Source organism: Leucoraja erinacea, chromosome 17 (assembly GCF_028641065.1).
Source record: "Leucoraja erinacea ecotype New England chromosome 17, Leri_hhj_1, whole genome shotgun sequence".
Taxonomy (NCBI): Eukaryota; Metazoa; Chordata; class Chondrichthyes; order Rajiformes; family Rajidae; genus Leucoraja; species Leucoraja erinaceus.
In genome coordinates this window covers 7,256,407-7,281,029 of record NC_073393.1, presented here as the reverse complement: position 1 = coordinate 7,281,029, position 24,623 = coordinate 7,256,407, and the positions used below count along the sequence as shown (strand labels likewise).

General features: G+C 44.1%; 1 protein-coding gene across 1 annotated transcript; it reads left to right on the top strand.

The window, feature by feature from the left end:
- Positions 1-2,958: 2,958 nt before the first annotated feature.
- On the top strand, positions 2,959-6,501 carry irx3a (iroquois homeobox 3a). Its single transcript, XM_055648441.1, has 4 exons — positions 2,959-3,471; positions 4,121-5,123; positions 5,799-5,865; positions 6,103-6,501. The coding sequence occupies exons 1-4, from the start codon at positions 3,259-3,261 to the stop codon at positions 6,155-6,157; spliced, it is 1,338 nt and encodes a 445-aa protein (XP_055504416.1). The 5' UTR covers positions 2,959-3,258; the 3' UTR covers positions 6,158-6,501.
- Positions 6,502-24,623: the final 18,122 nt, after the last annotated feature.

Sequence of the window (24,623 nt, the reverse complement as noted above, 5' to 3'; positions counted from 1 at the left end):
CGAACTGTAATGACATCCCCGTCATGAAGCCTTGTGCCCCGCGGGAAGTATTGATCCCAACAGCATAAGAGTCTTCCCTTGAAAGAACCAGCAACATATACAATAACCTCGCTCAGCTTAAACTGTTATCAAAGGCATCGTGTCACGGGAAAAGAGCGACTATCTGTTAGGTTCCGATACGTTTCCGAATGCGATATTGTCCAAAGTTCAGTTTTTCTCCTCGAATAACTCATTTTAAAACAACGAAGTTGTATTGAAAAAAAACGTGTTAATTGCACGGTGTTTTTTTAACGAACCTTTTGGGTCTTGCAAGGGTTAATACCAATAACTCGTTCAGTACCGTATGTTCCCTAAAACCGAGAGGCGGGCTTTCTTCAGTCGACTAATTGATTTTTTTTCCTACAGTGTGTACTTCAAGCCGCTAAAGTTACCCATTAAATTAATAGATTATTAGTGCATTGGTGATGTCGCTGCTGTCAATGACAAGGGGGAGACACGTCTCTTACTGAGCATATTAAAACCAGTCGCAATCCACGTGTCCTTCAGTAAGTAAAAACGTCTAAATTACTGATACCACGATATGAAGTGGGTGCAGTGACACGGGGCAGATGGTATTAGCATAACAATATGGAATCTATAGCAAGGCACCGTCCAAGCGCTCGGGGCCCTGACCTCCATTGCTTAAAGTCCACTTTACTTGCTTCACCTGCGCTCCGCATTTGCTCACTCCGACTTCTGATATCTGTCCACTGTCATTCCACGCTCTCTCAACTCCTTCCCCTCATCGTTTCACTCCCTCGGCCTTCCTCTGCCTAAAGTCTCACCACCACGCTTGCTTTAATCACTTTTTAAACGCCTCTCCCTGCCTGCTATTCTCCCGCCTTCGCTACTCTCGCCCTGTGATCCACTTTCTTTTTTATCTCCGTTTTTCAACCGGGTTCTTTCTTGTCTTTAGACTCTCTCTCTCTCTCTCTCTCTCTCTCTCTCTCTCTCTCTCTCTCTCTAAAGATTATTATATCTGTGTTCATGGCATTTCATCCTTTCCCTTTGTCTTCCCTTTCATTCACGCTGGCAACGTTTAATCTTTTTTCGTTTTTTCCCCCTAAATCATCGCTGTGCCGTTTTTTTCATTCTCTTCACATTTGACTCTTCGCCGCCGCACTCCCGTCTCCTTTCTTCGGATGCATTTCTGTTCTTTGCGCCACTTTGCGCTCCTCTGTTACACGAGCGAGTGATTTTTGTCCAGCCTTGTCAAGACGGGGACGTGTAATATTGAATACCCCCCCCCCCCCTCCCCCTCCAAAATGATTACAAGACACATGGCAATGTACTCGACGTAATTAATAAGCTAATAATCTTTTATTTCCCTTCTCTCTGCGAACAGTTTGCGAGGAAACTAGTCTACAGCCGATTTTGCCCGAAGCTCATCTTAAACTGAAATAACACACAGTTTTCCAATGTGTAACACAGGCCACAGATAGTCCTTGAAAAATCTCTAAACGCTGGTCGCTCTGTACAGAAAACAGAAACACCGCGGTATAAAATGAGTGAGTTGGGTTGAATATAGTAATGTTCACATTTTGCAGGCAATGTTAACCAGCAGAGAGTGGCGTCGCAATGAGATCCGCCAACGGGATAATACGCGCCGGCCAAAACCTTAGGGCAACCTCGTTGCAAGTTTAAAATGTTAAAAGACTAAAGATCAATGTTACCCTCTTTGTGAGCCTGCTTTTGCTTAAATTTACGCGCCGTTTAAAGGACAGACGTCACATTTTCTTCGCAAACCCTTTCTCGGAAAACCAAACCATAATGCGAGTTCCACCTTGCATTTCTGCTAATTTCGATACATCGACCTATCGTTACTTAACAAGACCGGATAAATAAAAATCTAGGAGAAAAAAAATTGCTTTATTCTTCAGACAATGGGTGGGCGATTATCTGACATCAAATACCCAAAAAAGATGAGCCGTAAAGCGATTAGATGTGGTACATACAGATTTAATACATTGATTCGGAGAATTTCAATCCACGGTCTTGCCTCGCTCTAATCCGCATTTATTACAAGCTCGCATTTAGCTTTATCATGCAGACCTATCGTTCGTGAACACCACAGAGAAAAAAGGAGCAGGGTTCAAACAACGTGGGGTCATAAATTTGCTAATTACAGTTTAGGGACAGGCCGAAAAAGTGATAATTACTTTAGTATTAAGGTGATGGTGTCTGCGATTTTCACACCACTTATTTACCAGCGTAACCAAGGGACTGGGAGCTTCTGTGTTTGAGTCGGATTTTGTGTGTGTGTGTGTTTTAATATTGCATTGCTTCTCTTTGATGTCAAGTGCCGACTCGACAACTGTTTGAAGTCCATTATTAACAAAGAATTAACTCCATCCTAAATTCTATTGCCTACCCGTTCTCAGCCGCCAGCTCAATTAGAGAAATAAAAACATTTGGACCGAACAAACTTTACTGAATAGAGAACACATATCACGCTCAAAGCTGGATGGAGTATTGTGCAATGTTGTTGCAGCCTCACCAAAAAAAAACCAAGTGTCTCCTTTAACAAAGTTGAAACAATAGGAAAGGGGACAAAGTTGTTGTTACGCTGCCTGAAAAAGCTGTATCAAAGGGATTAAAAGTTGTTCGAATTCTGTTTTGGTTTAGTCGGGTCGATTTTCCCCCCCCCCCCCCCCCACCCCCCCCCCACACCCCCCCCCCCCCCCTTTTTTTTTTCGCTGTCAATTATAGTTCTACAAATACGCAGCTTTAGAAGAAACCCCAATGGCATAAAAGTGGGAGGCGAGTATACTTCTTTAAAACATTTGAAGCGGGCGTGTTTTTCGCCGGAGAAACTAGTACTGATTGGCGACTGCAAAAATGCGACCTGAATGCAGTCGAAATAAAAGATCCCGACGTCAGTAAATAGATTTGGGGGGGGGGGGGGGGGGGAGAGACACGCCGTGTGACAAAGGGAGCGCTTGAGTTAAAGCTGCCTGGACTCCGAAGAAATAGGAGGAGCCTGGTTAATACCAGAAATGTCAATCAGGCCATCAACTCGGAATAATCTCTATGAATCTGTTAGGACCTGACCCGGCCACCTTCAGATCAATAGCAAGTTGGGAGAGAGGGTTCGGATCGGTTACAGTGCGCGCCTGCATGTGGAAACGTATACTTTCGACTGACTCGCTTAACATTAAAAAAAGGTGTTTTCTGCGGTCGCTCTCGCATAGAGATCCCTCCTCGCGGTAGTCACTGACCATGTCGTTCCCACAACTGGGATATCAGTACATAGCCGCCGCTAGGCCACTCTACCCCGACCGCCAGAGTCTATCGTCGTCTCGGACTGCGGGCGAACTGACTGCGTCCGGCGCTGCCTCCACCGTGTTGACCATGTATGGTTCCCCATATGCGGCACAAGGATACGGCGCCTTCTTGCCTTATGCAGCCGACCTCCCCATGTTCCCTCAACTGGTAAGAACATTTTTTACGCCAACCCCTGCCTCTCTCTCTCCCCCTCTCTCTCTCTCTCCCTTCAATCTGGTAAATCATTGAAAAAAAAGTTTTGTTGCAATCATGAAAAACAAGACCCGGCGTCGAGGAAGCGAAAATATAGGTCTCTGCGGTAATGCCGTTTTGTTTTAAGTACAAAGGCAAACCCTCTTTAATATTTTTTTTCTTGGCGAGTTTTCTTCATGAATGTTTTGTTCTCGCTTGTCGCTGTGTTGCGTTTGTTACTTTCACTCGCGTTTCCTTGTTGATTTCACTGGGAAATATTGTTGTGTCAGTTTCTTGCATAGTGTCTCTGGGCTGTTTTAAATCTACACACCTTAAATTTCCCCCCCCCCTCCCCCCCCCCCCCCCCCCCCCCCCCCCCCCCCCTCACCCTTCCTCCCCAAATTGATACATTTCCCCCACCGCCGACACCTTCCAAATTCCCCCCCCCCCCCCCCCCCCCCCCCCCCATCGCTCTCGCGTATTTTTTGTTTTGCTGTTTGCAGAATGGGCGGATCATTGGAGAATGTGACTGAAATAAGTTTCGTTTTAGTTATTTGAATGTGTGTGTACATTGAAAGAACAATATAAAAACATTCCCGATTTCGCCCTTCGTTTTCTTGCTCAGGGCGCCCAATACGAACTGAAGGAAAGCCCGAACGTGCAACACCCCGGTTTCCCACACCACCACGCCGCTTACTATCCTTACGGGCAGTACCAGTTCGGGGATCCGTCCAGGCCAAAGAATGCCACCAGGGAAAGTACAAGCACTTTGAAAGCCTGGCTGAACGAGCACAGGAAGAACCCGTACCCAACCAAAGGGGAAAAGATCATGCTGGCTATTATCACCAAAATGACCCTGACCCAAGTGTCTACCTGGTTTGCCAACGCCCGGAGGAGGCTTAAAAAGGAGAACAAGATGACTTGGACTCCGAGGAATCGGACGGACGAAGAGGGCAATTCGTATGGGAGCGAGCCGGACATGGAAGGGGAGAAAAAGGAGGACGATGAGGAAATCGATTTGGAGAATATCGACACGGAGAATATCGAAAGCAAAGATGACGAGGACGAACAGGACCCGGACTTAAACCTGGACTGCAAACTGGACGGCAGAAGCGACTCGGAGATCTCTGACGCCTTTGACGACTTGAACGGTTCAGAGGACGGTTTTCTAAAATCGGTGGTAAAAGGGAGCAGGGTGGCCGAGGAGAAGCGAGACGACCTCTCGCCAGAGGCTTCGGGACAGCCCAGTGGAGACCAGACTAAAAACAACGGCGAGAGGAAAAGCCCCGCGTCCCCCGCGCCCGAAAGCGGGTTGTCGATGAACCAGAAACCAAAGATCTGGTCTTTGGCTGAAACCGCCACGACCCCGGACAATCCTCGCAAATCCCCACAAATCGGCGGTTCTCCCGTGGGTTCCGCTGCCACGTCGCTCCTGGGCCAACACAGACTATTCGCCTGCCCCATGGGGAAATTTCAGAACTGGACAAACAGAACCTTTTCCCACCACCCCTTGGCCTTAATCAATTCAAATCATTTCCTCGGACTCGGCGCGGCTCAGGCGGCCGGCGTCCCCGCGTTCTGTACAGTGAGAGAGGGGCGGTCTCAGTCGGCGGAATCTACCGTGACAGGTACACATCACTTGACTGAAAAACACAAAATACACGCTCCTGCCAGACTCTAAGACCAACATGTACAAAACAACACAGAAAAATTCCAAAAGGATCAACTAAATGCAAAAAATAAAATTGAATTAGCAGCCTTCACAGCTGGGCCCCTTTTTAAAGTTGCAATTTTTAAAAAAAAAGACAGCAAACTCACTGAAGAACTTCAAAGTGATCCATACTGTTTCGAATTAATTTCATTTTCTGATAATCTCTATACAAAGTCCATTTCTCCAAGCTTTTGAATCGATACCCAGAGATTTTTACATCCTGTTTCTGAAAAGTAGCTTTGCTCAACTGTAACTGAATACAAGATATGACTCCTACAAGGCGCAATCAAAGTAATGGCATAATGATTTTTTGATGGCCAAAATTGCATTTATTATAAACTGATCTTTAGCACCAGTGTAAATGATCATTTATGATTCGATTGCAACCATCCCCCCCCCCAATAAGTATTAGACGGCAGAAAAACAAAAGCCGATGCAATAAGATCACACTTTGCCACATATAGTATTCGGATCACTTTTATCCTTCATGCTTTCCGATTCCAAAAACAAAGTTGAATCTCAGCGTGTCGTTCTTGGTAAAGGTGGCCCTCGATAATGTCGGACAGTTATAAGAACTCGTTATTATTTACAGATCGAAGCAGTGCCTTGGAAATAGAGAAAAAATTAGTAAAGACAGCTTTTCAACCGGTTCAGAGACGGTAAGAAATCTATTTTCTTCTTCCCTGTATAATCTCACGCTTTCACACCAGACTGGATATCCCAATAAAAAAAAAAACAGGCCTACCTACTCTGGGGGTTTTTTTTTTTGGGTTACTTTTAACCGCAGTTAATCGGCATTCACAAAGTTAAATTGCAACATGTAATCCAAAACATGGGTGTCAATGTTTATTACAACAGTTATAAACACTGATGGTCGATAATTTTATTCGTTTCAGACCGCAGAATCAACTCGATGCGGCAATGGTTTTATCGGCGCTCTCCTCTGCATAGTCCCTTTTGGCTTTTTTAAAACTTTATTTTGTAACCATTTTCTTGTTAAATGGAATGTAAAAAAAAAATGTTCTCCCCCTGTACAGTTTAACCTGTAAGCATGTATGTGTATTCAATAAAAAAAAATTGGTAATGTAACACTGGCCGCGAAAAAAGGCGTGTATCGATTAGTTGAGTTGTGACATGTGGAATCCAGTTTTTATTTTGTAAGTCGAGTGAAACATTAGTTATCACCTGGTGTTCGAAATGTTTTTGTATATACCGCAAACAAAAAATGTACATACGTGTGAACGAAATTGTACAAGAAAGTATATATTTTTGGCTAATAAATGAACAGTTACGACTTTATATCTGTGTCTGAATTTTCAAAAACTGTTTATCAGTAGCAATTCCCCAAGAGCGTTTTGTTCGATAAATGCATTGAGATGCATGATTATCAATTGACAATTCGGCCATCCGAAAATGCACACTGGGAAACGGTGCCAAAGACGTGGTTCAACTGCAAATATTTAAATACTATATATATATTTTTTCAAATAAGACAGCACGCAACAAATTACAAAATTCCCTTCTACGTTATTATTTTTTTAAACGCTGGTGTCTCCTTTTGCGGGAACAGTCAGCTATTAAAGTCACTTTTTTTCGCAGTGAATAGTTAAAAAAAAAACTATTCCCAAGTGCTGAAATGATGCAATGATTTGTAACATTATTGAAGAAAGCAAAATACTGTATTGAAGTACGGCTTCCTCGTTTGTTTAGACTCGTTAGGCTATCTGTAAACAATGCTTTGGGGGGTTAGTTCCATTGTAGGCTTCAGTCAATCTTTAACTGGTTGCAAAATATCATAATTTCACTTTCTCGTTCAAGATGATGGTTAAAATGCCACGGCAAGATTTTAATGCGAGATGATTTTAGATGGTCGAGACACTTATGCAGTATAATGACTAAATTACTTGTATAATACCAGACCCCTGAAGGGGAGCCGGCGATGTGTTGGGTTTTAGACTGAGGGGGGAGGTTTGAGTAGGGGAGGGGGGGGGGGGGGGGGGGGGGGGGGGGGGGGGGGGGGGGGGGGCGGACAAGAATCGGACTAAGAGCGCCTCCTGCAGGCAGTTATTCTTCAATGCCGCAATAATAACCAGGGGAAATAGCGACAAATTAATGGTGGTACATCAAGGGAAGATAAGAGTCATAAAATTCCAGCTGCCTAATTTACTTCTTGCTCCGTTCAGTCCCTTCAATTTTGTAAAAAAAAAAAGAAAAAAAAGATGGTCTGTGGCGGAAAAATAAAAGTATCAAAACTTTAATTTGAGTTGCCTTGAGAATTGTGGGATTCTGAAACTGCCACTGACTTATCCCGGGTTTATTTTGCAAAACTTAGCTGAGAATTCAGAAACGATCGCGATCTCGCAACAAACTTTGAAGCGGTTTCGAACTTTGTCCAGAAGTTTGTTTCCCGGGTTTAAGTCGGTAAGTCTATCTCCTCTACTATGCCTAAAAAAAGGGAAATATTTTCACGAATAAAGTGTTGGGAATGATTTCAACCAAAGATCTTATACTCCCCCCCCCCCCCCCCCCCCCCCCCCAGCCAGTTCTGTCTGTAGAAAGGCACTATTTACAATTGTAAAAAAGAAACACAATTTGGAGAGTACACAGGCTAATCGTATATTTAAAGGAATCGGTATCCAAATATATTATTCCAGATTTTTGTGTTCATTACAAAAATATCTAGCCAAGTTCTTGAGAAATTCTTGACGGCAAATGAAATTGAATGCTCTTTTTATATGTTTATTCACCAGTGGAGCCAAACCCTTTGAATTCTTAAGATGTGTTTCCTCGCGGCCGCTAATGCTTTGCACTGAAACCGACCCTGAGTTTCGTTACAAGGAGTCAGAAATATCTGTACATCTGGCACTAGCGAGGTTTACTCCGAGCTTCCAAAGGTGGGAAATTGATACTCTCCCCGATCGTTTCAATGCAAAATTTCGCATCTGGCCGGGTTTTTTTTCTTCTCGCCAGGTAGTAGTTAGTTGACTTGCGGATGGCGCGACTGGACTGTGCTTTAATTTTTTTTTAAACCACGGCATTTACATGTATTTGATACAATAGAGTGCCTCATTTTGAAGTGCGGATCGATTGCTACGTTTGGGCTTAAGTCAACAGAAGGTAAAATAAGGAAAGAAGTTCAACTCATTTTCAAAAATGAACTTTATTTATTGGATGTTTAAGAAGGAACTGCAGATGCTGGAAAATCGAAGGTAGACAAAAGTGCTGGAGAAACTCAGCGGGTGCAACAGCATCTGTGGAGCGAGGGAAATAGGCAACGTTTCGGGCAGAACCCTTCTTCAGAAGGAAATAGGCAACGTTTCGGGCCGAAACCCAAGGGGTTTCGGCCCGAAACGTTGCCTATTTCCTTCGCTCCACAGATGCTGCCTCACCCGCTGAGTTTCTCCAGCACTTTTGTCTACCTTCGATTTATTGCATAGTGTAATGGCGTTTTAAACGAAACTACATCTGATGAAACATGCGTTTAGGCGACTATTAGGCAGGAAGGAGATTACACGTTTGAAAGTCAAGTTAATTAGAGCAATAGGTATTTGTATTTGACACATCCCCCCCCCCCCCCCAAAAGCACCGCTTTTCCCGAATATTTTATTTAAATTAATTCCATAAATTACAAATCTTTCAGTTTGCTAATTGCCACCGATGCTGTCTATATTGTTGCGACTGGGCATTTATTCAAGGAACCTTTTATTTGGTTAGAGTTAGCTGAAAGTAGTTTGCAACGCTTTAATTTAAAATAAATGTTTGTTTAGACGCGGTACCGACACTCTCGCCCTCTTTCATTTTGGTTCTCGATCTGGGAATGTCTAACTCGGCACACTGCGGCGTCCTTATACTCCCTACAATATCCATTCCAAGCCATTCAGCCGCTTAATTTGGTTAACAATATCGAAATTGGCTTTTTTTTTTCACCCCCTGTTTTAGTTCCTCCGTCCTATCTTAGAATTATTTAAAAATAAAACCCATTACATTGAAGCCAGTTGGCAGGTCCGGCTAGTGAGTGGTACGGAGTGGGGGGGGGGGGGGGGGGGGGGGGGGGGGGGGGGGGGGGGGGGGACGGACGTGTCTCGCTCATATCGAGATGGGAAGCCGGCAAGTTACTCGACTCGAGACCCTTCTTCAATCTGAAGAAGGATCTCGACCCGAAACGTCACCGATTGCATTATTTGTCTCCATAGATGCTGCCTGTTGAGTTACTCCAGCTTTTTGTGTCTATCTTCTGTGTTAACCAGCATCTGCAGTTCCTTCCTACACAAGTTACTCGGCTCCCTCTCACTCTTTCTCTTTCTCTCCCCCTCCCCCTCCCTCTCTCCCCATCCCCCCCCCCCCCTCTCTCTCTCTCTCTCTCTCTCTCTCTCTCTCTCTCTCCCTCACTCTTTCTCCTCTCTCATCTATCTATCTATCTATCTATCTATCTATCTATCTATCTATCTATCTATCTATATATTATCTATCTATCTATCTATCTATCTATCTATCTATCTATCTATCTATCTATCTATCTATCTATCTATCTATCTATCTATCTATCTATCTATCTATCTATCTATCTATCTATCTATCTATCTATCTATCCTATCCCCCCCCCCCCCCCCCCCCCTTCTCGGTTAAACACTAATGCAGAATAGAAAGCTTCACCGCCTGACTTCAACAGTTATAATTTGGAGCATTGTTTGAACGCTCCGCCTTGCTGCTCTCGCTGCCCTTGCTGCTAATTTAAGGCACTCCTGCAGTCTCGCACCGACAGCACCCAGTTACATTTAACTAGCGAGGCATCGGGGAACAACAACACCCCAACCGGTTTACCGCTCATCGGCTTCTTGCAAATGTTAACTCATGTTGGGAATTTTTTGTAAAGTTGTGAGATTGTGTATTTTCGCCACTCGTTGGACCAGACACGGGCGTTAACTATTGTGGCCGCTTACCCCATCAATCGCATCGATGTACAACGCCATTTCAGCGATGTATTCAAGAGCGGGTTAGATGTATCTCTTCGGGCCAACTGAATCAAGGGATATGGGGAGAGAGCAGGGACAGGGTACTGATTCTGGATGATCAGCCAGGATCATATTGAAGACGGTGCTGGCTTAAAGGGCCGAATGGCCTACTCCTGCACCTATTGTCTACGTTTCTATGTTTTTATGACAGTGCGGTTCTCTGCAATCTTCATATTTCTGTGTTCCACTCCTTCCCGTCTAATCAATTATCAGCCCACTACTGCCGCTCAGAAGTGAAAATCCATTACGCATATCCATAAATCATCTCTGCTTGGCTTGACACTGATTGATGTAATCATCTTCTCCCCCCCACCCCGCTCCGTTTTCCCCCCCCCTAGTTTGTTTGATGCAGGGTTTTATTTAAAATTAAAGAAACGCGCGGACTCGGCAACTTTGGGCGCATTAGGTCGACTTTTCACACCGATAGCTGCAATATTGAACACGAGCTAATGTTGTTCGAAAACACCGCTGCTTAGAACGTAAACATTTCAAACTTTTGCAATGGGTCCCACCACTTAAATAAAAGCATAGACCCGAATAGGCCCATATTGTTTCAATATGTTGCATTTTTTTTAACCGCAATTGGGTAATTCCACGACTTGAGCTTATGTTGTTAATAAAACAGCCGCGCTTTCATGTTAATGCTTAGAAATGATTTAATGACCGTCCTTATTTTCTTTTGCTTCCAATTAATCTTTGGAATTGATTACTTAAAAAAAAAAGAAAGAATTGATTTCCCAACAAGCAGTCTTTTAAGATAACTAGATCTTTGAAATTCATCAAATATTCACGTGGATTTTGGGCACCCAACCCGAGGTAACATGAAGTTAGACCCGGGTGGTGAGAAAGAGGGATTGGGGTTTGACTTATATAGTTCAAACTCCCAAATATTTCATCCGAAATAGTGTTCTCTCTCTCTCTATCCGTGACCCCCCCCCCCCCCCCCCCCCCCTCTCTCTCTCTCTATGGAATATATATCGGTCTCTCTCTCTTTCTCTGACAAACACTAATGCAGAATAGAAAGCTTCACCGCCTGACTTCAACTGTTATAATTTGGAGCATTGTTTGTATGAACGTTCCCCCTCTCGGGCAGCGGCCAAGTTATGGCCGCGTGTTTGAGTGTGTGGGGGTACCCAGTATCATTGAATGCACAGGTGTGTGTGTGTGTGTGTGTGTGTGTGTGTGTGTGTGTGTGTGTGTGTGTGTGTGTTGGTTGTTCCCCGGTAAAAATGGAAGGGCTTTAATATTCTGGGTTCAGCCACAACCGTGCGAGAGACGTGTTTCCAGCAAAACTGTCACTGGAATACCCAAGATAGACACAAAATGCGGGAGTAACTCAGCGGGCCAGGCAGCAGCATCTCTGGAGAGAAGACCCTTCATCAGCCAGGCTGGGTACTAGACCCAACCAAACATGTTCGGGGTGAAAGGTTTCCGGATCTCTTCATAGACCCAGAATGCCAAACATGTTCCAGACTTTAGAACGAGTTTCTTTAGTTCGCTCCATGTCGTTTGAACCCGATCAGTTGGAATGTAGAGGGGTCTCGACCCGAAACGTCACCCCTTCCTTCTCTCCAGAGATGCTGTCTGTCCCGCTGAGTTACTCCTGCATTTTGCGTCTATCTACTTGATGTAAAGGGGTCGGTAGGAGAAAGCGTTACCAGTATTTGCTAGTGTTTTAGGGTTTGTTGTGGTGCTTATATAGTGTGTATCTTTAGGGACAGTGATCTGTGAATCACATGACCCGCTTTTTCATATATAAAGACAATTATTAGCCTCTATAGACAATTATTAGACATTATGGCTGCAGATTTTCCGTAACGTTGGAGGAGGTTTCCGCTGCAATAACGGGTTGAATGGGATTGAATCTTATTTTATAAGGCGACGTGAACAAAACTTGGGAAGGTTAATATTGAAAGACTTACATGGGACATTAGATTTTCCAATCACACCTTGTTGAGAAGTCAAACGCGAGGGTGTGGGGTACAGTTGAACCAGTTATCTAGGAGCTTTGTAGATATCAGGAATTGCAGATGCTAGTTTGCAATTTTAAAAAAAGACACAAAGTACTGGAGTAACTCAGCAGGTCAGACTGCATCGCTGGAGAGCATGGATAGGCGACATTTCAGTCCGAGGAAGGGTCATGTTCCCCCCAGAGATGCTCCCGAGTGAAGAAGGGTCTCGACCCGAAACATCACCCATTCCTTCTCTTCAGAGATGCTGCCTGGCCCTCTGAGTTACTGCGGCACTTTGTATCTTTCTTCGGTTTAAACCAGCATCTGCAGTTCCTTGTTTCTACCTTTCATCAGAGGGGTTGGGATGGTCCTTTTTGTTTGCTAGGAAGTTCTGGCGTGAACGTGAATGACAATAAAGGAATCTTATCGAATCTAAAAAAAACGCGAAGACCGGTTCTGGGGATTGCGTGAACGATTGTGTTCACTGCTAGACAAACATGCTGGAGAATGCTCCCTAGTCTGAAGAAGGGTCTCGACCCGAAACGTCACCTTCGCTCCATAGATGCTGCCTCGCCCGCTGAGTTTCTCCAGCATTTTTGTCTACCTTCGATTTTCCCAGCATCTGCAGCAACATCAGATTGTGTTCACTGATTAGGTTGAAAAAGAAGGAGCCGTTTAAAAAAAAAAATTTTGGAAAGTTGAAAGAGTTTACCTGTAAGTTAGTTCCGATACATCAGTTATCGGCGATCCCTCAAAAAACACGAAATAGCCAAGTGTAATTTGGATTTTCTATGAAGAAATTGAGCGCTTTGAAAATTGCACAAAAGAACTTCAAATTGGGACCGGGAATGTTTGAAACTTCAGTAATGATACATTTAAAGACTACGTACGCGCAAATATAACATTGATATTGGCTCCTATGTCATGCTGCACAAGTAGCGATTGCTTGCCGCGAAAAGTAAATCTTTAAATTTCATTTTAAGTCGATTTAACAGGAGCCATATTCTTACAATCGGTAATTCTAAAATCCTAAACGTTACTCCCTTTATCATGTATCTAAGCACTGTAACTGGTTAGCGCGCAACAAAAGCTTTTCACTGTACTTCGGTACACGTGACAATAAACTAAACTAAAGCTGAAACTAAGATGTACCGTTTAGGAATTGTGGGGACTCGAATTCGGAAAGATTTGTTGCAAGATAGCAAAGCATAGCACATTTAAAAAACAACTTTCGTTGACCAAAGTGCTTTACATTGGTGGAGGTACTAACGTTATACAACAGTGGTTCATAGATTAAGTACATACATAAATACATACACACAGCCCTCCCTCAGAGAATTTCAAGAAAGGCTTGGGAGAAAAAATGAGTTTTAAGTCTCGACTTAGAAGAGTCGATGGAGGGGGCAGTTCTGATGGGAAGAACTGTAGGAAGGAACTGCAGATGTTGGTTTACACCAAAGTTAGACACAAAATGCTGGAGTAGCTCAGTGGGACTGGCAGCATCATCTCTGGAGAGAAGGAAACATAGAAACATAGAAACATAGAAATTAGGTGCAGGAGTAGGCCATTCGGCCCTTCGAGCCTGCACCGCCATTCAATATGATCATGGCTGATCATCCAACTCAGTATCCCGTACCAGCCTTCTCTCCATACCCCCTGATCCCCTTGGCCACATCTAACTCCCTCTTAAATATAGCCAATGAACTGGCCTCAACTACCCTCTGTGGCAGAGAGTTCCAGAGATTCACCACTCTCTGTGTGAAAAAAGTTCTTCTCATCTCGGTTTTAAAGGATTTCCCCCTTATCCTTAAGCTGTGACCCCTTGTCCTGGACTTCCCTAACATCGGGAACAATCTTCCTGCATCTAGCCTGTCCAACCCCTTAAGAATTTTGTAAGTTTCTATAAGATCCCCTCTCAATCTCCTAAATTCTAGAGAGTATAAACCAAGTCTATCCAGTCTTTCTTCATAAGACAGTCCTGACATCCCAGGAATCAGTCGGGGTGAACCGTCTCTGAACTCCCTCTATGGCAATAATGCCCTTCCTCAGATTTGGAGACCAAAACTGTACGCAATACTCCAGGTGTGGTCTCACCAAGACCCTGTACAACTGCAGTAGAACCTCCCTGCTCCTATACTCAAATCCTTTTGCAATGAAAGCTAACATACCAATCGCTTTCTTTACTGCCTGCTGCACCTGCATGCCTACCTTCAATGACTGGTGTACCATGACACCCAGGTCTCGCTGCATCTCCCCCTTTCCCAATCGGCCACCATTTAGATAATAGTCTGCTTTCCCGTTTTTGCCCGAATGGGTGACCTTTCGGGGTCGAGACCCTTCTTCAGATCCTTAAGTAATCTGAAATTTCGATGTTATTTAATGGATATTTAGTCTCTTCCCTGACTAGCAGTTACACTCCCCTGTTCAAATTCTAACGCAGGGAATGCCTAGGTTCGGATTCATAGTTCGGATAGGTGTAATATTAATTTATGACATTCAATGTTCAGCCTTTCCCTTTGTGATCTGAGCCTACAAATACGAGACACACAAAAAAATTGTTTATATACTTTAAAATTCACACTTAAACAGGGTGGTGAATCTGTGGAATTCATTGCAACAGAAGGCTGTGGAGGCCAAGTCAATGTATTTTTTAATGTGGAGATTGATAGTTTCTTGACTCGTACGGGTGTCAGGGGTTACGGGGAGAAGGCAGGAAAATGGGGTTGAGAGGGAAAGATAGATCGGCTATGATTGAATGGAGAAGTAGACTTGATGGGCCGAATGGCCTAATTCTGCTCCTACCACTTATGAACTTATGAAAAATAAGTATCCACTGTGCTAGCACATGTTTTACCTTCCACCGAGTCCATAAGCAGGTAATAAATATATTCAGGTGATAAGGTCAGGGCAAGACTCAAGCCATAACAATTAGGTTTTAGAAAAACATAAAGTGCTGGAGTAACTGAGAAAGGGTCCTGACCCGACTGACTGGTACTGAAAAAAGAGTTGCAACCTAAAATGTCTATCACCGATGCAGCCTGACCTGCTGAGATACTCCAGCATTTTGTCTTTTATTCAGGATTGCAGCATCTGCAGTTGCTTGTTTCTCCATTTTACTAGGTTGCCATTTCTACCATGGAAAAGGTGTAAAGGACATTGAGGATTTGACTGAATTTGGAACAGAACTACATGGAAAATGAACAGAAGCCACAAAGTTAGAAATTTGAGGATAAAGTGCTCTAAAATGAGATCATTTGGTAAACATCAGCATTAACACCATTACTATTCTGAGTCACATAGTCAGGAGTTCAACTTTTTTTTTCAGGGTTTTGAACATCAAATCCAAGGCAAGAATGAGAGCCTTTACTGTGAGTTTGTTGCACTGTCAAATGCCGTGTTAAAATCAGGCACCACTAATTTCTAAGGTGGCCGCACTACTTCAAGAATGGGCGGCACAGTGGCGCAGCTGGTAGAGCTGCTGCCTCCCAGCGCCAGAGAACCGGGTTTGACCCCAACCTCAGGTGCTGTCTGTGCGGATGTTGCAGGTTCTCCCTGTGACCATGTGAGTTTTCCCCAGGTTCCTCCCACATCCCAGAGACATGCCCGTTTGTGGATCAATTGGGCTCTGTAACTGAGCCCTAGTGTGTAGGGAGTTGGTGCAAAAGTGGGAAACAGAGAACTAGTGTGAATGGGTGATCGATGCTCAGTGTAGACTTGGTGGGCCAAATAACCTATTTCGAAGCTGTATCTTTCAATCAATCAATTAATCAAGCAATTTAATTAATCAAGCATGTTGGGTGACCCAACCATTCTGATCAACATTTCTAACTAACATACGAAATTGATTAAAAAACAGGGAACGCTGGAAGCATTAAGGGTTTGATCCTGACCACGGGTGCTGTCTGTACGGAGTTTGTGCGTTCTCCTCGTGACCTGCGTGGGTTTTCTCTGGATGCTCCGGTTTCCTCCCACACTCCAAAGACGTACAGGTTTGTAGGTTAATTGGCTTTGGTAAAATTCTAAAGTCCCGAATGTGCGTGTAGGACAGTGTTTGTGCACGGGGTGATCATTGGTTGGCCAAACTCGCTGGGCCGAAGGGCCTGTTTCCGCACTAAAAACTGAGAATTAAGCAGGGCAACAGTATATGTGGAATGAGAAATGGAGTCAATGCATCAGCTTGTTACCCCTGTAAGAATTGTATCAGATTGTCAAGTTAACTGGTTTGGAGAATCCTGCAATGCAGATGTTGGCATGTTGGCAGGAATCATTTAAAAAAAAATAATACTCAATGCCTTTGGGTCGTAATCAGGCTATGCAAAGTGTTACGTAATTATGAATTGTTTCTTATTTTCCAAATCAACAGGTACACCCTGTGCAAATGAAATCATACAGGGTTGTTCTTGTAAATATTGGCTTGGATTCTACTGCTCCCATTGCATCACAAAGCTGGCAACAACTCTGGACTATATGTGTAGGAAGGAACTGCAAATGCTGGTTTAAACCAAAAATGGTCACAAAAAAATATCTGGAGTAACAGGCAGCATATCTGGAGAGAAGGAATGGGTGACGTTTCGGGTCGAGGCCTTTCTTCAGACTGAGTCCGGGGGGGGGGGGGGAGGGAAACGAGAGATATTGACGATGATGCAGAGAGATGAAGAACAATGAATGAAAGATATGCAAAAAAGTAATGATGATAAAGGAAACAGGCCATTGGAAGCTGTTTGTTGGGTGAAAATGAGAAGCTGGTGTGACGAGAGGAGGAGGGATGGAGAGAGAGAGAGGATGCCGGGGCTATCTGAAGTTAGAGAAATCAGCGCTCTGGACTATATACACATGTAATTAAACACAGTAGTAGAGAAGCTGCTGTTGGTGAGGCATGTTTTTCTATGGTGTATGCTGCATCAAGCTCCCCTCAAGTTGAAACTTCAGAAATCAACTAAGAATGACTCTCCTGAATGGATTATGCTTTGTTATAGGGCACAAAAATAGTTTATTTCCGCTGACTGGATAGCACGCAACAAAAAAACATTTTCACTGTACCTCGGTAAACGTGACACCAAACTAAACCAAACTAAACTAAATGAAACTCACTGCCCTACAAACTCCCCGGACTCCACAACTAGTTTTTTTATCCGTGGACTGGTAATTCTCTCCAGCAAATATTTCAAAACCAGAAAGGATCTTAAAATAATAAGAATGTTTACTTTTTGAAAGCTGGGTTTTTGATTAGCCTGATGCAATCTTTATCTTGCATATAATAACATGTTAAGAATATTGATGGATTGTTGGTGAACACCATCATTCCCCATAGAATTGGGACATCAATCAATGTCAACTGCAGTGAAATCCATGCCTTGGAAAACACTAGGTGTTTATGGCTGGGTTTCATCGTTTCCTGCCATCGGGAAGAAGGTACAGGAGCCTGAAAGCTGTAGCGTCCAGGTTCAGGAGCAGTTTCTTCCCGACAACCATCAGGCTATTAAACACTACAACCACCAAATCTGCTCAGAACTACCTAGGAACCTGGGAACATTATTTTTGATTTTGCGCTGCTATTGTCTATTTATTTTGTCTGTTTTTTACATATATACTGAACTTTTTTGTCGTTGCCTATTCTGAGTTTTACTGAGTAATATGTTTACATATCTGTTGTGCTGCTACAAGTAAGAATTTAACTGTTCCGTTTCATGATATATGACAATAAAACACTCTTGACTTGACTCGACAATGCATGTAGTTATCCAGCAAATGTTTCTTGGAAGTTATTTATCTGTGCATATCTTTTATTATCCTGAAAGATGAAGTGTATATTTTGTGAAGAAATGACATGTCACCCTAAATACCATCTCAAGTGTACTTGCATATATTAACCAAAATATAGCTTCAATTCACTGAATCAGAAGGAGGCAATAAAAAAATAATATGGTCCCTTAATTTTACGGCATGCAATTAAACCACTGTTTGCAACTGGTTACTCTAATGGTGGATCGAATAGGGCGGCATGGCAGCGCAGCAGCGGTAGAGATACAGCGCTTCCGCCGGAGACCCGGGTTCCATCGCGACTACGGGTGCTGTCTGCATGGAGTTGTACATTCTCCTCGTGACCGCGTGGGTTTTCTCCAAGATCTTCGATTTCCTCCCACACTCCGAAGACGTGCAGGTTTGTAGATTAATTGGACAGTGTTAATGTGCAGGGATCGATGGTTGGTGCGGACTCGGTGGGCCAAAGGGCTTGGTTTCGCACTGTATCTCTAAACTAAACTAAACAAAACTAAACTAAACTAAGACTAGGCTTGTAACTACCGAGTGGAAATACAAAGACCAGAGGACATAGCTTCAAGGTGAAGGGTGGGGAGTAGGGGGTGGGGACAAAGACTGCAGGAGATATGCGGGGCAGGTTTTGTAGGGGGCTGTGGATACCAGGAACGGGCTGCCAGGGTTGGTGGTGGAGGCAAATACAAAAGCGGTGTTTAAGGTTTAAGAGGCGTTTAGATAGGTAGATGGATATGAAGGGATATGGATCACGTGCAGGTAGTTGAGGTTAGTTTAAATTGGCATCATGTTCGGCAAAGACATTATGGGCCGAAGGGCCTGTTGCTGTGCTGTACTCGTCTATGTTCAATGTGCTAATACTGGAATTTAGACGAACTAGAGGTAGCATGATTGAAAGATGTGAGATCCTGAAATGTTCTGACATGATGCGGAGAAGATGCTTCTTCTTGTATGTAAATCTATAACTAAATATTACTGTTGGTTGTTAGATGGTCAGCCATTAAGGACAGGGGCAATACTTCATTGGAGACCGCCGGGCTATGTTTAATTGGACTTTACTGGACTTTACCTTGCGCCAAATGTTTTCCCCTTTATCCTGTCTATGTACACTGTGGATGGCTCGATTGTAATGATGTATTGTCTTTCCACTGACTGGTTAGCACACAACAAAAGTTTTTCACTGTATCTCGGTAAACATGACAATATACTAAACTAAACTAAATGTAAGATGAGGTCATAGAGTCATACAAATGTTTTTGAAACACTGTGATGGTACCTGCCTCTTCCGGCACCTCATTCCATATACCTACCACCCTTTGTGTAAAATCGTTGACCCTAACGTTACTATAAATCGGCCCGAAACTTTGCCTATTTCCTTCGCTCCATGGATGCTGCCACACCTGCTGAGTTTCTCCAGCACTTTTGTCTACCTTCACCTTAAACCTATGTTGTTTGGTTCTTGATTCCCCTACTTTGGGTAAAAGACTATCTGTGTGTTTACCCCATTTATTCCTCTCATGATTCTATACACCTCTATATGATCACCAAAGATAGATACAAAATGCTGGAGTAACTCAGCGGGACAGCCAGCATCTCTGGAGAGAAGGAATGGGTGACGTTTCGGGTCGAGACCCTTCTTCAGACTGAGAGTCAGGGTAAAGGGAGACAAAGAGATATAAGAACCATCTCTTCCTGCCCGTTGCTCCAAGGAATAAAGTCCCAGCCTACCCAACCTCTCTTTTTAGCTCAGGTCCTCGAATCCTGTCAACATCCTCGTAAATCTTCTCTGCACCTTTTTCCAGCTTAACAACATGTTGCTCAATAACTGGTGAATTTTCTTTCCCTCAGGAGTCTCTTCAAAGTCGGTGGAAACAGTCTTTGAATGAATTTAAGGTTAAAGCAGCAAGGATTGTGGAGTGGACATTACGATAAGATCATCTATAATTTTGTTGAATGTCGGAGCAGGCTTGAGAGGCTATGCAGCCTATTCATCGGGACACCAGTGATCAATGGTGCTTGCTTGGCAGTTTGTCACACGAGACTGAGAAATGCCGATCCCTTTGAATTCTCAGCGGGGTGTTTATCAGTAAGCAGAATTTAAATTAGTTTGGTTTAGAGATACAGCGCGGAAACAGGCCCTACTGAGTCCCACTGAGTCCACGCCAGCCATCGTTCACCCGTACACTAGCTCCATCCTACACACCACGGACAATTTGCAGATGCCAATTAACCTACAAACCTGCACGTCTTTGGAGCGTGGGAGGAAACCGGAGCACCAGGAGAAAACCCACGCCATCACTGGGAGAACGTTCAAACTCCATACAGAGGGCAACCCGTAGCCAGGATCGAACCCGGATCCCCGACTCTGTAAGGCAGCAACTCTACCGCTGCGCCACCGTTCATTGAGATATCATTCATGTGCGGGTCTTTAACGGATTTGACAATACTTATGACGACCGAATTAATTTTGTTGTGCCCCATTAAAAACTGAGCCTCAGAGCGTTCGAAACGATCGCACTCTTAAACACCGATTAGTTAGTCATCTGAATGCAGGCATCACAGGGTTCCACTGGCAGCTTCACACTGCTGCTCACCAGGCCACAGATATGAGGTTCAATTCATCACATTGGCATTCAAACGTATTTTTGTTTGGAATATTTTTGTATCGCAATAGCAAACAGCAAGATGATGCTTCACACTCAATGCATTCCACCGAGGTCTTTTGCAAAGCATAAGGTGCCGGATGACAGTATATGTTTCATGCGTGTGAAAGCAGTGTCAGTAAGAACTGCTATTCAGATTTCTATAACTCTTGATACCTTCAGAGGAGTGAGGTTTCTCCGGTTTTGACATTGCAGTGCTTGTTTGCTGTTACATTTCTCTTTCATTTGTATAAAGACATCCTACACATCCTGTACATAGCAACCTAGCTGGTGAGTCCTTTATAAAGCAAACAGAGACACATCATTTGATATTATGGCAATGACTAGAGCACTTTACAAACAATGTGCAAACAAAAATCGGTAATGTGTTTACAAGTTAAATAAGCAAGAGGTACCTCGGTAATAGGTTGCGGAGTTAATCTTAGTTATGGGGATATCTTTAATAATGTCTCAGCTGCATCACTTTTTTAGCTAAGAATATAAAGCAATAAGAGCCCTCTTTAATCCAGCCTTCAGCCCCCACCACCTCTCTGTTCCAGCTTTCTCCCCCCCCCCCCCCGCCATCTTTGCTGCATACCCCCCCGCTTCTCGCTTTCTTCATCCCAGTCTACCATGTTTGTCCCATTCCCCACCTCTATTTTCAGCTTTCTTTCCCCTCCCCCACTCCAATCTTTGTCCCATTCCCACCTCGCCTTCCCAGATTTCTTCCACCCAACCTAACCTTAGTCCCACCCCCCACCTTGTGCCAACTTCACCGCCCCCCCCCCCCCCCCACTCTAACCTTAGTACCCACCCACCTCTTTTCTTTGCGAGCTTTCTTTCCCCCCCCCCCCCCCCCCATTCCAATCAGTCTGAAGAAAGGTAGAAGCGAGGAACTGCAGATGCTGGTTTATACCAAAGATAGACACAAAGTGCTGGAGTAATCAGCGGGTCAGGCAGTATATCTGGAGAAAAAGGATGGGTGATGTTTCAGGTCAGGACTCTTCTTCATACTGAAGAAGTCTGGTGGCGCAGCGGTAGAGCTATTGCCTGAAGGGGCTGTCCCACTGCGCGACCTAATTGGCGAGTTTAGAAGAGTTTGCCCTCACCTCATACTCGCAGCATGGTCGACACGAGGTCCTCGGAGGTCTTTGTAACTCTCCTTCATGCTCGAGAGTGGTCCCCACCTGCTCGAGGCCTCAACTAGGTCGCGGAGTATTTTTCAACACGCTGAAAAATGCCCGCAAGTAAAAAAAAGGTCGCCATGGAAAAAATCAATACTTTTTTTACTCGTAGGTTTAGTCGAAGTAGGTCGTAGTAGGTCGGCATGTTAGTCGTAGGTAATCAAAGGTAGTCGAAGGTAGTCGTAGATAGTCTTCAACATAGTCGAAGGGAGGTCGAAGGAGATCGAAGGAGGTCATCTTCACTCTCCACTATTCGGTGTCCCATTTTCCCACAGCTAGTCGAAGCTAGTTTTCAGTATAGTCAGAGGAGGTTGAAGGAGGTCTTCTACATAGTTGAAGGAGGTCTTCAACATGACACTTTTTCAAACTCTCCTAAACTCTTCTAAACTCGCCAATTAGGTCGCCGCAGTGGGACAGCCCCATTACAGCGCCAGAGACCCGGGTTTGATCCTGACCACAGGTGTTTGTCTGCATGGAGTTTGTACGTTCTCCCCGTGACCTGTGTAGGTTTTCTCCGCGATTTTCGGTTTCCTCCCACAATCCAAAGACATACTGGTATGTAGGTTAATTGGATTAGTGTAAATGTAACATTGTCCCTAGTGTGTGTAGGATAGTGTTGGTGTGCGGGGATCGCTGGTCAGTGCAGACTCGGTGGGCCAAAGGGCCTGCTTTCACGCCGTATATCTAAACTGAACTAAAGTAAACTAATGCCCCTGTCCCACTTAGGAAACCTGAACGGAAACCTCTGGAGACTTTGCGCCCCACCCAAGGTTTCTGTGCGGTTCCCGGAGGTTTTTGTCAGTCTTCCTACCTGCTTCCACTACCTGCAACCTTCGGTAACCACCTGCAACCTCCGGGAACCGCACGGAAACCTTGGGTGGGGCGCAAAGTCTCCTGAGGTTTCCGTTCAGGTTTCCTAAATGGGACAGGGGCATAATAAAGATGCTGCCTGACTCATTAAGTTACTCCAGTGCTTTGTGTCCATCATTAGTCTGAAGAAGGGTCCTGACTTGAAACATCATCCGTGGCTATTATTCCATGGCTATTATTTTTACTCATGTTTTATGTCTTTTAATTTATTGTTGTATTTCATATGTAATTTTTGCTCCTCATGTGAGCTGTTATGGTGTCTGTTTATGATGTCTTGTTTATTCTTCTGTACAGCACTTTGGTCAACAGTGGCTGTTTTTAAAGTGCTTAACAAATAAAGTTGGATTGGATTGGATTGGATCATCCATCCACTCCCATCACAGATGCTGCCTGACCCGGTGAGTTCCTCCAGCACTTTGTGTTTCTCCCAAGATTCCAGCATCTGCGGTTTCGTTCGACTCCAAGGGTCAAGAAACAGCGACTTGGTCCATCCATGCTGACACTGAATAATCATTGGTACAAAATCATTGCTTACTGTTAGCACAAACTCAATATGTAACCTTCATGAATATACAAATCGTACCACAGCCACAGGCAAAGGCGTTTGCTCTAAATAAAATAAGGTGACAATAAGACTTGGCATTCCCATTGAAGACAATCAATATTGAATTACATCACGTATTATTACAGAGTGTGCACAAAAACATATGAGGCAGAACCATCTATTCTATTCAATTAACTGTGCCCCAGATAATTTTTTTTGGCATATATTTCCCACTATTTATCTCTGTTCAAAATTATTGTTGAGTGCCAAGTTAACTGAAAACAAACCATGCTTCACTGGTGTGGGCCACAATGTGTCTACGAATGACTAAACCACAAAGACCAAGAAATTCCCAGACTGGCTTCTATAGAGTAGGTTCAGAACACACAGTTGGTCTAAAAATGGCCATACAGTGAGGAAACAGGCCCTTCGGCCCAACATGCCCAACATGCCCCATCTACACTAGTCCCACCTGCCTGCGTTTGGCCCACATCCCTCTAAACCAATCTGATCCATGTACCTGTCCAAATGTTTCTTAAACGTTGCGATAGTCCCTGCCTCAACTACCTCCTCCGGCAGCTCATTCCATACATCCACCACCCTCTGTGTAAAGAAGATACCCCTCAGGTTCCTATTAAATCTTTCTTCTTTCACCTTAAAACTAGGTCCTCTGGATCTCGATTCCCCAACTTTGCACAAAAGTCTGTGGGTTTACCCGCATTTTTCCTCTCATGATTGTGTGCACCTCGAGAAGATCACCCCACATCCTCGTGTGCTCCAAGGAATAGAGTCCTAGCCTGCTCAACCTCTCCCTATAGCTCAGGCCACAGAGTCCTGGCAAAGTCCTCATGAATCTTCGCTACGCCCTTTCCAGCTTGGCAACATCTTTCCTATTACATGGTGACCAAAACTGAACACAATACTCTAAATGTGTCTTACATAACTGATTTGGGCTGGGGGAAGCTGGTCTGTGGTTTGTGCTTTGTGGCCATTATATTATACTTACCGGAAGGGAACACATTCATGTTAAGCCATCATAATGCCGTCACCATCATTATTAAGTATTGTACATGGACAAAGGGCAGGTGAGACAATTACTATAACAGCATTTAAAAGACACTTGGGCAGGTACGTGGATAGGAAAGGGTTAGATGGATTTGGGCTAAATCAGGGCAAGATGGGGCATCTTGATCAGCATGAATGAGTTGGGCCGAAGGGCCTGTTTCCATGCAGTAGGGCTCTATGAATTCATGACAACAGAATACGTGGGTCAGCACAGTGGTGCAGCGGTAGAGTTGCTGCCTTACAGCGCCAGGGTCCCGTGTTCGATCCTGACTAAGGGTGCTGTCTGTATGGAGTTTGTATGTTCTCCCTGTGACCATGTGGCTTTTCTCCGGGAGCTCTGGTTTCCTCCCACACTCCAAAGATGTGCAGGTTTGTA

Bases quoted from the DNA above. Each gene is read 5' to 3' on its own strand.
- irx3a (XM_055648441.1), top strand. From the start codon at position 3,259: ATGTCGTTCCCACAACTGGGATATCAGTACATAGCCGCCGCTAGGCCA. The intron at 3,472-4,120 runs GTAAGAACATTT...TTTCTTGCTCAG, and splicing joins TCCCCATGTTCCCTCAACTG to GGCGCCCAATACGAACTGAA. The intron at 5,866-6,102 runs GTAAGAAATCTA...TATTCGTTTCAG, and splicing joins TTTCAACCGGTTCAGAGACG to ACCGCAGAATCAACTCGATG.